The 11425-nt window shown below is 39.4% G+C and overlaps 1 protein-coding gene across 1 annotated transcript; it reads right to left on the reverse strand.

Annotated features, from left to right (window-relative positions):
• Positions 1-4523: 4523 nt before the first annotated feature.
• LOC115008598 (NXPE family member 3-like) lies at positions 4524-10320 on the reverse strand. Its single transcript, XM_029432290.1, is given in 7 exon segments — positions 4524-4728; positions 4730-5103; positions 5178-5381; positions 6400-6470; positions 7121-7425; positions 9370-9825; positions 10053-10320. Coding segments are annotated over 7 exon segments (1596 nt in total). The 5' UTR covers positions 10059-10320; the 3' UTR covers positions 4524-4548.
• Between the last annotated feature and the right edge of the window lie 1105 nt (positions 10321-11425).

The following is an 11425-nucleotide window of genomic DNA, read 5'->3' on the forward strand; positions in this document are numbered from 1 at the left end:
GTGATCATAACAGAAGACCCGCTCCTTCTCCACGTCCTAGTCCACCGTCACGGCCGGCGCAGGCTCCGAACAACAGCACTAGAGCTCCGGCTCCGAGAGCATAGACCTCCATGCCTAAAGGGGAGCTCTCTGTGGGGCATGATTAGTCGTTCTGAGAGTCCCGTCCCTTTCCTCGCGTCCTCCTTCTTTTCGTTGTGGTCCTGAAGACAACTTTTTAATTTTCATTCTCTCAATCTGAAATATCCTAGAAAACAAACTGACGTGAACAATTTGCAAAATATTGACAATTCACACAAAAAAAGATTAATTTAAATTTAAATTTAAATATTACAGTAGTTAATAAAATGTTCTTTAATTTTTTTGAACAGCAAGGTATATTTAAAGGTTTTAATTCACTTCTACCTTAGCTGATACTAGACCAACATTTCCTTCCTGTATGACATTGTATAAAGAATAAATGTGTATATGATATCTTAGTTTTATTTATTGAAGGACCAAAGGAATTTCATAATGACATGATAGCAGAGAGGGATGGAATCTGCCTACATCAGCAAACCTCCTGCCTGGACACAAAAGATTTGTGTCACTTTATTGTTGTAGATCTGTAGGTCCATTATGTAATCAAATGTGTTTCAGTGTTCCCCAGTATCATCATAGAAAACATGTTTGTGTGACCAAAATGCTTTTATTGCAGTGTTTAAAAGGTGTTAAAGACTAAGAAAACACCATCACAGTCAAAATGTGATAAATTAGTACTTTTACAGGTGTTTCTGCATTTGGAGATTAATTATTCTTTATCATTTCTGAAGTTGGTCATGTTGGGAAGAAGACATGTAAAATGTAATTGAAATGACAGTATGGTGACACTTGGTGTGTACGTGTGTTATATTAGGTACTTGTATCAAAAACATTAAAAATAAGAATGATTGCTCAGAATTAAATTCAAGTATTGCATTCTTACAGGAGACAGCACGTGAAGCTGGAGAAACATGTCTCTGACTTCCGGACCATCAGCACCGGATCCCCCCCAAGGCTGCGTTCTTTCTCCTCTGCTCTTCTCCCTATACACCAACAGCTGTACCTCCAGTCACCGGTCAGTCAAGCTCCTGAAGTTCGCGGACGACACCACCCTCATCGGACTCATCTCTGGCAGGGATGAGTCGGCCTACAGGTGGGAGATTGACCAACTGGTGACCTGGTGCAGTGCGAACCACTTGGAGCTCAACACTCTAAAGACAGTGGAGATGATAGTGGACTTCAGAAAGAGCCCAGCCACACCTGCCCCAATCACCCTGTGTGACTCCCCGGTGGACTCTGTGGAGTCCTTACGCTTCCTGGGCACCATCATCGCCCAGGACCTGAAGTGGGAGCTGAACATCACCTCCCTCATCAAAAAAGCACAGCAGAGGATGTACTTCCTGTGGCAGCTAAGGAAATTCAACCTGCCAAAGACGATGGTGCACTTCTACACTGCCATCATCGAGTCCATCCTCACCTCCTGGTACGCAGCTGCCACTGACCGGGACAAGGTCAGACTGCAGCGTGTCATTTGCTCTGCGGAGAAGGTTATCAGCTGCAATCTGCCATGCCTCCAGGACCCGGAAGCGTGCAGGTAAGATTGCAGCTGACCTCTCCCACCGTGGACAGACTTTTTCAGTCACTTCCATCCGGCAAGAGGCTGCGGTCCATCAGGACCAAAACCTCACGCCATATGAACAGTTTCTTACCCTCTGCAGTTGGCCTCATCAACAAGGCCAGAGACCTCCACTGACACCGTCTCTCACTCCCCCCTGTCATTTGTGATCATACATCTGTACCCTACAAACTCTTCCTTATACTCCATATGTGGGAACCTTTGCACATCCCTCTGACTATTTTGCACATTTTGTTAAATTTTTTAATAAGGAGGCAGAAAGCAAGATGAGGTTAAACAAGAGAGTTTATTTTAGCAAAAGCTTACCAATATATAAAACAAGGTAACAAATAGAACTGAAAACACGAACCAGGGTTGACACAGGATAGCACGAAGATTCACGAGGGAAGCACACGGAAACATGGATAGCACGAGCCGCACAGGAGAGTAACAAAAATGACAAACCCACAAAGAACACTGAGACAGACAGGGATACATACACACAGACACTAAATGAGGGAACGAGACACAGCTGGGAGAGAAAGGCAAACACAAAGGAGGAAACTAATGAAGGGAACGAGACACACCTGGGGGAGAAAGGCAAAAAACACAAGGGCAGGAAGTAATACCAGACATGACACAAGGGGAAGGGAACATTTCAATATAAAACAGGAAACGCAAATCCAGCGTCATGACACATTTCTGCGACGACCACTATTGCACAGCTCCTCCACTTTAAGATATACTGTACATATTTTTCATTACATTCTGTACATTCTTTTTTCTATATTTATATTTCTTGTACACAATTTTTATTTTATAAAAGTCTTCCTTTTTAATAATATAAGTGTTAAAATTCTGTATTTGCTCTTATTTTAAATTTCTCCTACTGTGTTTATGTTTGCACCATTACACACCAAAGCAAATTCCTTGTATATGAAAACCTGCTTGGAAATAAACACAATTCTGATTCAGATTCTTACAATTGTTTGTTACATAAATGAAGTTCGAGCAAACATGTAGAACACAGAAAATCTTTTATTTTATTTTGGTTGTAACAGTTCACTTCGCTGAGGATTTTGATGTATATAAAGCAACAATAGCTGCATATATTGCATATTCAGTAAAAGCTTTGCAGTGGCAGTACTTCTCCGTATCATTCTCCAGTCAAGTCAAGAGTCTTGGTGTCACTCTGGACAGGACCCTCTCCTTTGCACCCCACATAAAGAATATCACCAACACTGCTTTTTTTCCACCTGCGCAACATCTCCAAACTCCGCCCGTCCCTGTCCCAATTCAGTACAGTATTGGTCCACACATTTGTTACATCCCGGATCGACAACTGCAATGCTGTTCTCTCTGGCCTTCTGAACACACTGCTCAACCGACTTCAAATCATCCAAAACTCCGCTGCCCGGATCACTACCCGCAACAAATCCTCTGAACACATGACCCCCATTCTCCTGAAACTACACTGGCTCCCTGTTCAAATCCCTGATCAACTATAAAAACCTTCTGCTCACCTACAAAGCCCTCCACAAACTCGCCCCCACATACCTATCTGACCTCCTCCAGGAGTCTACCCCCTCCCGCTGCATCCGCTCATCCTCAGCTGGTCTACTGACAATCCCCACATCACGCCTCATCACCATAGGTGCTAAGGCCTTTAGCTGCACTACTCCCAGGCTCTGGAACGCTGTCCCTCCACACATCCGACAGTCTGAAACTATTACAACATTCAAATCCCACCTCAAAACTTACTTGTTCAAACTGGCCTACTCTGTAGTTTTCATCATTCTGTGTCCTTCCCCCTTTTTTTGTTTTCTTTACGTGTCTGCACTATATCTCTGGTTTTGTTTGTCTGTTTTTATCTCTTGTATGTTGTAAGGTGTCCTTGGGTGTCTTGAAAGACGCTTCCAAATAACATGTATTATTAATATTATTACTAACAATGTGCAAAAATTAGCTTTTACTTCTGTATGACACCCAGGTATAAATACATTTTTATTCAATGGTTTTGTTTGCACAACACGTTTTGTCCTTCCTGTTATAATAAACACACACCATGTGATTAACAGTGAGTACACTTCACATTAAGAAAAATACTTCCAATTTCATGAATATTCCAGTTGTTCTTTTTACATGTATTTCAAATGTTTTGCGCAACAAAAGAAAACTACATTTCCCCACTTTCCATCAACCCACAACCAAAAGCATAACCAAATTAACAATTCATACAATGCTCATAATTCAAAGTTAAAGTATCGTATATATAATTTAATAGATGGATCAATACTCTGATAAACTTCATACCACATATAAATATATTATTATTGCATCATGAAAATAGTCAGTTTCTGTTCTTTAGAGACATAAAACACATTCATATCTGGTGAGGGAGATCATAAATATGTGGCTGTTGAGATATTATTGAATATTATCACTGTATAACTTTCATTTACCCAAACTGTCATATAAAACACATTTAAAGGCTGCTAACAAGCACAAACAGATAACTTATATTTGGCATCCATTATTTACATCCTGCCGTAGCCTTTCATAGTGCTGTTTCAAGTTAGATATTTACTAGTTTACTAAATATCCTATGAATATATGAGTCATGTGACATTTTCACAAGCTGCGAAGGATCAGCTGAAACCTGTTAAACTGGATTGTCTTGACATTTCATTGGTTTGTATTGCATACAATACTGTGACTTTTTCAAAATTATGTTTTTGTGACATTTGTTAAGACTTTATAGTATGAATTATTCATTATTGCGTTTTAATGATTTATTAACTGTATTATTGTTGTGTTCAACTCATTGATTCAATTAAATTAATGTTGTCAACACCATCAATGGGAGTAAGTTATGATTGAATCACAGCATTCCTAATTTGTATAGATTTACACATCTAGCCACTCTTTTTGGGGCAAATGTGGGACAAGAGAATGTCAATCATATTCATAACAATGGGAGTCTGTGGGTGGAGGCTGTGTGGCAGGTGGTGAGCAACGGCCATCTCCCAGGCATCGATCCAATGAACATTCAGTCCTTTGAACAGGGCTCTGAGCACCTTATTACGCTGCATTGAAGTACCAGTCACTATGGATTAGCGAATAATGAAGTGTCAAAGATCTGGGGTTTCCGGTCCGGATGATGACCAGCGTGCGTGGAGCTCTGTCCAGCAGCCGCATCACCGCCCTGCGGATGCCCAGCAGCCTCCGGATGTAGACCTCCATTGGGAAATGGGTGAAGTGAGCCCAGATGCCAAAAGCTACGACAGTGTTGGCTCCTCCAGTTAAGTCATCTAGTTCATTGGCAATGTACCGCAGCTTGCTGGTTGGTAAATTGTTATAAAAGATGGGAGGACCGTGGTAGCGATACGTCACCAGGATGTTGTTTGAATGGTCCACGGCCATAAAGGGTCCAAAATCCTTATCTTCTTGAAGATCGAACTGCTTAATACCTATAAGTATTACAGTAGGATCAGATGTCAATACAAAAATCCCACAGTTGCCAGAAATGATGTGAATCAGCTACCTGGTAGGTTTTCCATGAAGAATCCAAACCACTGCCTGATGGTGGAGTCTCCATATAAGCGGACCATCTTAAATTTCAGACACTGACTGGCGGCAGACATGTTGATTTGGCGAACTGTAGTGTTACCTAGTGCTCTCCACAGACCTTGGTAGTAGTAGCCGGAGGGTGCAGATGTCACACTGATGCTCTTCACCTCTGGGTGATCTGAGAGGAAGTTAAGGAAAAGGACGGGATTACTATGTTTTTTTTAGTCAACAAATCCTATGAAAATAGGAGAAAAAACAAGGTCCCGCCCTAAACTGCATAATCTATGGCACTCAACCTCAAGTCAATTTGTTACTACAAAATACATCAATCATTATAAATGTTTCAATGTTTTTATTTTATTTATAAGTCTTAATGATCTCCAAAAAGAGCTGTTCCCTGTAGTTATTTTTAACATTGGTCAAATAGGCGTAAAACGCAATTAACTCATTGTTGGTTTTGGTCTCTTCATTTGACTTGTTAACAGTTTGAAAAATATGGATTACTATCAGCATCATCCTTTAGTTATTACTCTGTCCAACATTTGACAATCAAACTGACTAAATAGACCTAAATGGTGTGAAAATGTTCGTAGTGTGCACCTTTACTGGGATCAAAACCTTACTGGACTTTATCAACCTTATCTACCTGACGAGGAGCCCGTTTCAGGAAGCAGGTTTAACTAACTCTGAGCCTAACCCTGAACTCTGAGTTCACTAACCCTGAGATGGGAAACAGTTTCTGGTTCCAGAACAGCTGAACAAAGTTAGTCTAATCAACTCTGAGTAGGTTGAACCTGAACATAAAAAGCCACCATCAATGGAGTTCTGAATCAACGATTCACAATGGGAACAGGTTAATTAAAGGCATTTTATTCATTGGTACATACAAATAGTGAATTCTCCCTCCACACAGTTCTGAGAAACAAACCAGCTTTCATGCTAAAATCAAGTAAGCAGTTGCAACTCCTCCTTATTTTTGGGAATAACAGCTGGTATTAAGTGATTGTATGAACATATTATGAGCTATCTTTACTGCCAAGAGACTAGACACACTGCTAACAGTTGGTGCCACGTTCATGAACATGGAGTCTAGTGCTCCATCCTCTCTTCTCAAATTGGGCTGAAGACATCTCACTGCAGGAGAACACTACCCGCAAGAAAGTGGTATGTTCTTTCCAATGTCAATCATGCTTTACCTTTGTTTTTTGGCAACACGGTGACGTTGTCAGGTCCTGAAGCCCCAATGAATACTTTCATGTTGACGCCACTGAAAAGAACGAACACACACACACACACACACACACACACACACACACACACACACACACACACACACACACACACACACACACACACACACACACATTAAAGAAAGCTCTGATTAACCAATTGTGCATTACCTGATGCTAGTCAGTAGACAGACAAAGTTTGTAAGTAGCTCAGATATTTGTTTTCAAAGACCAAACTAGAGCTAAAATATGACTTTTGGGCATTTCACATTAACACAACTCCAAATGCATTTTAATGTTGCTCAATGTCCACTGGATGTAAATAGGCCACTAATTGCTAACACTCATATAAACCTTAAGTCAAGTGATGTTATGTTTATAACTTTTTTGAGCAAAAGTGGCAAAATATATATTTTTGAAAAGACTACAACCAAAGTAAGACAGAGGCTCTCTGGATGTTTACTTTTTGCAGAAAAACTGTATATTGTAAATAAAAGAATCTCTTGATTTTAGCTTCATAATTTTTTATTGAAAATATTATTACCTAACGTTTTAAAAATGTTTACGATCCCTGTCAGTCACAAGCCATTAGAATCATCATTCTCTCAGACTTCTATACAATCCGACTTCTTTGTGCAAACTGTGGAGTCACCTGGGAGGTTGCCTTCTGATCTCCTTGTCCCCTCACCTTTTAAAGAGCATATCCTCCTTGGGCTTGATCATTCTTACGATATCTGGGTTGAAATTCCTATTGTGGATGATCCTGGTGTCACAGCTCAGATTCTGTGGCTTGTAGCAGAACCAAGAATCGCCTGTACGAAAGTCAGTGAAGTTGCACAGCGGCTGCTGCGTTGGACGTAGGCAGACGTCACAGATGGTACTTTCAGATAGTGAGCCTGAGTGGAAGATGCTATTATACTTAATCCTGTCAGGCTCTTCCTTGTTCATCCTTATCAGCACTGCGATAGCCTCACCAGGGTGAACCAGTGTCACCTGATTGGATAGAGAATCAGTGGTAAGTAAATACTGCGGTAATAGCAATTGTGGATGTCGACAGCTTTTTAATAACAAAATATAATTCCAATTTATACAATTCTAATTATAGATATCTAGAATGTATTTCTCACCAGACAAAATGTTGATTTAACAATAAATGTTTTACTAGTATAACTTAATTACATTTAGTTCCTTTTACCATCCATACCTTCTATTCAAACTCAATTACAGATAACTATATCTCAATTTTGATGTGTTATAATTCCAAGTCGACATGTCCATCATGTAATTTTGACTGCTCTACAACTCAAATCTTACTAGTGGCAATCTTTATTATAGAAATCTACAATTGTTCTTACATTGCAGATATCATAAATGGAATTCTAGATGTGTAACATTAAATTCTGACTTGTCAAATTTAAATTTTTGATTTGTTGGCTTGGAATTGTAATTAGTAAAAATGTAATTGCACATATATAGAATAGCATTTCAGTCTGAATTTCAGAATTGAGTTTTAGATATAAAAAAAAAGGAAGCTCCTTTTGTCAAAATTAATCATTGTAGCTTCAATGACGTATGTACATATCCAAAATGAATATGGTAATGTCCAAAAAATATTTTTTGGAATGGAAATGACATCTCCATTAGTGAAAATCCTTTTTCAATTGTAGATGTGTAATGATGTACTGCAGTCATTATTCTTACTGGTGAAAAAGGAATTACTGATACTATGTTATGTCCCGTCAGATTATTTAATGTTATGTCATGTATTTATATTATAGTTTAGTTCATGTTCAGCGTTTAACCCTGAACCTATATATTATATTCAAACCCCAATTAGCTCCCAAAATGCTAGCTAGCGCTAGCTGTACTGTAGAAACACGTTTAATAAATTATTCCGTCGTCAGGCATAATCTTAACATAGGTTACAAATAGGTTGATCACTCGTTATCAATAAATTGGCTGTAGGGCTCACCGTCAGCCAACGAAGCCTATATCTCTGTACCTCTAACGTATTTACGTTGGTATTCACGTACTGTATTTACTTAGGTAAGTATTCCCGTACGTATTCCGTATTCACGTATGTCTAACGTCACGTAACTTATATGTAACGTCTGCATAACTAGAAAACACACGTTGGGTACGTCCGGTAATTTTGAACATGCTCAAAACATCAGCGTTCAACAACGCACCCCAGCGTAACACAGCCAGCTCTTAACGAATACTACTTATGCCTTACCTTACATCAACGTAAACCAGCGTGTTGCCAATATTTTGTATACGCAATATTTTTGTATAAGTTATGCATTCGTTAGGCATTTGTCTGATACATTTTGTATTAGTAAGTGATGCGCTATCAACAGGTTAGACATGCGTATCTGTAAATGTTCACTTTTCTGATCCGTTGAAAAGTTGGACGTATTTGGACTGATTGTGGGCTGTTTTCCATATACATTTCCGCCATACGGATATGTTTGACAGGGCCTTTACTACCTACAGTAGTAATCTAGATTTAGTGAGTAGTATTTCCCAAATGTACAGGAGCAAGTACAGTTTTAGATTATTGTCGATTTTCTTTTCTTGTTGTTTTGTCAGAGTTAGATTTGTTTGATTGTCGTTGCGGTGAACAAAAAAGTGCTCTAAAATAAATTTCCTACATCAGCTTTAGACTCATTTTTAAAAAGGTGTTGTCAGCTGACAACGACACAAAGTTATCCCAACTCCTGGAGCTAATGGTACTTTTACTTTAACTTCTGCTTTAGTCTGGAATTAAAAAGTTCCACTGTTTCTAGAGTGACTAAGAATTTTGAGTTGTCATTACAAGAAGCAGTAACTAAGGGAGTTACTAAGGGAGAACTAAGGCTTCAAAAACAATTGTTTAGAAGACTGATCAAACACCTACAGTAACATTATATTTGTGATGATAGTTTGTATTATTACCTCAACATGTGCCTCTCCATCCCAGAGTAAAGAGAATACAGCAGAGTAGCTCCCATTGAGATGATCCACCACTTTCCCAGCCACACCTGCACCAAGCTTCTGGTTGTGCATCCGCGCGAGTAGGAAGTCTCCCGGAGATGTCTTGGGACGGCCCTGGAAGTCAGACATTTTGATCATAACCTCCAGCTGATCCCCTACTTGCCACTTTCCTCCTCCCCTCCTTGGGAGAATGGTGAAGGTGCTGTGAGCTGGATCACTGGTGTGCTCTATGGAAATAGGAGCTGGCAAAGGTGGAATTTCAGGCCAAGCAATGGAGTCTAGTAGGACGCGTTCCTCTAGAGCCTCCTTAGGGGTCAGTGGCTGGAAGGTACAGAAGCTGTGATGCATGTCAGGGTCAGTGGAAACTGTCGATACGATGTTGGGGGAGCTCACTTTCTGCTGAATATGCCAGGGAGTCTAGAGAGACATGGTGACAAAGATACATCAAACAAATGCACTAAAAGCAAATTAACTAAATCCAACAAAAAAATTGAAAACAATATCCTGAATTTTAACGCTTTCCAAGTACCAGTCCACACCCCGTACTTTGTCCATTTGGCGACTAAAATCGGCAACCCTCCGCTTCATAAGACAAGTCTCTACAGACTGAGCTACTGCCACCCACCCTAAAAACATGTTCTCACCTCCATCACCTCCAGGTCCTCCTTGTTATGTAGCACAAAGATTATGACAGCCCCAACCAGACAGAGGATTAAGGCAAAGAAGAACTTCTTTTTTGGACATGCGCTGACCTAAATGATAGTCAGATTATGATTAAAAGTCAGAGCTCAGCTTCAAACAGAGTTGTGTTCTGGTGCACAGATACTGAACACTGGCCTGTCTTGTTTAACTCCGGTTATTCCTGTTTGGAGGGTATCTTAACACGTTTCTCACAATCAAGTTTAAAGCAGATCGACTAAACTTGAGACTTACTCAAAACATGTAAATACAATATAAATTAAAACAAAATGTTTGTCTTGTTAAGTACAAGGTATTCAATTAAATTAGTAATAACACTATTAACTTAAGACTTACATCAACACTACAAAATGAATCATCGTGACTCAACACGTCTAAGTTGAGATAAAGTCTAGCTTTAACGTGTATTTATGAGCATAAACTGGCAGACACAAGCACTAGCAAAGATTTTAGCTGGTGCCCTTTACGTTGCAGCCACTTCTACCACCAATCATTGTGTTCTTACACTCACACAACAACAACATAGCTTTATGTCTTTGAGTTTAAATATTAGAAAACAAGGATATTATAGAAACCTGTGCAGATGTTGGCAGCAGGAAAATAGTCCGGAAGGAAGTGCTGGAGAGTTTTGCATTAATCATATTACAATCTGTTAAAGAGTGAGTGAGCAGGAGAGGTGTTAATCATGTAATGCTAAGAGTGTCATACTTCCTCATCAAAAGGATCAGTACTTTACTGAAGAACCTGTTGTATGTAATCCGACACCTATCCCTGCCCTTTGGTAGATAATCATTTCAGGTCTATAAACCAATATAAACCACGTCGTCCATAAGGATTATTATGATTGAAATTGGCAAATTTGTTTACCTTACTTAATAACATGTCCCTATTCAAGGGGTCGGGAACCTATGGCTCTTTAGATAACGCAATATGGCTCACAGACAATTTTGAGCTGACATTTTGTTTTTAGTTCTCCCCTCTCTATCCTCCGCTTTGTCTCTGACTATAGGTTAAGGTGTGTTCACACGTGTGCTTAGGGGGCGGGGGCGGTATGTCATGTGACATTTTCCAACTTCACAAGCTGCGAAGGATCACCTGAAACCTGTTAAACTGGATTGTCATGACATTTCATTGGTTTATATAGCATGCAATATTGTGACTTTTTCAAAATGAAATTTTTGTGACATTTGTTAAGACTTTATAGTATGAATTATTCATTATTGAGTTTTAATGATTTATTAACTGTATTATTGTTGTGTTCAACTCATTGATTCAATTAAAATAATGTTGTCAACATCATCAATGGGAGTTGTAAGTT

The sequence above is a fragment of the Cottoperca gobio genome, chromosome 5, assembly GCF_900634415.1.
Source record: "Cottoperca gobio chromosome 5, fCotGob3.1, whole genome shotgun sequence".
NCBI classification, from domain to species: domain Eukaryota; kingdom Metazoa; phylum Chordata; class Actinopteri; order Perciformes; family Bovichtidae; genus Cottoperca; species Cottoperca gobio.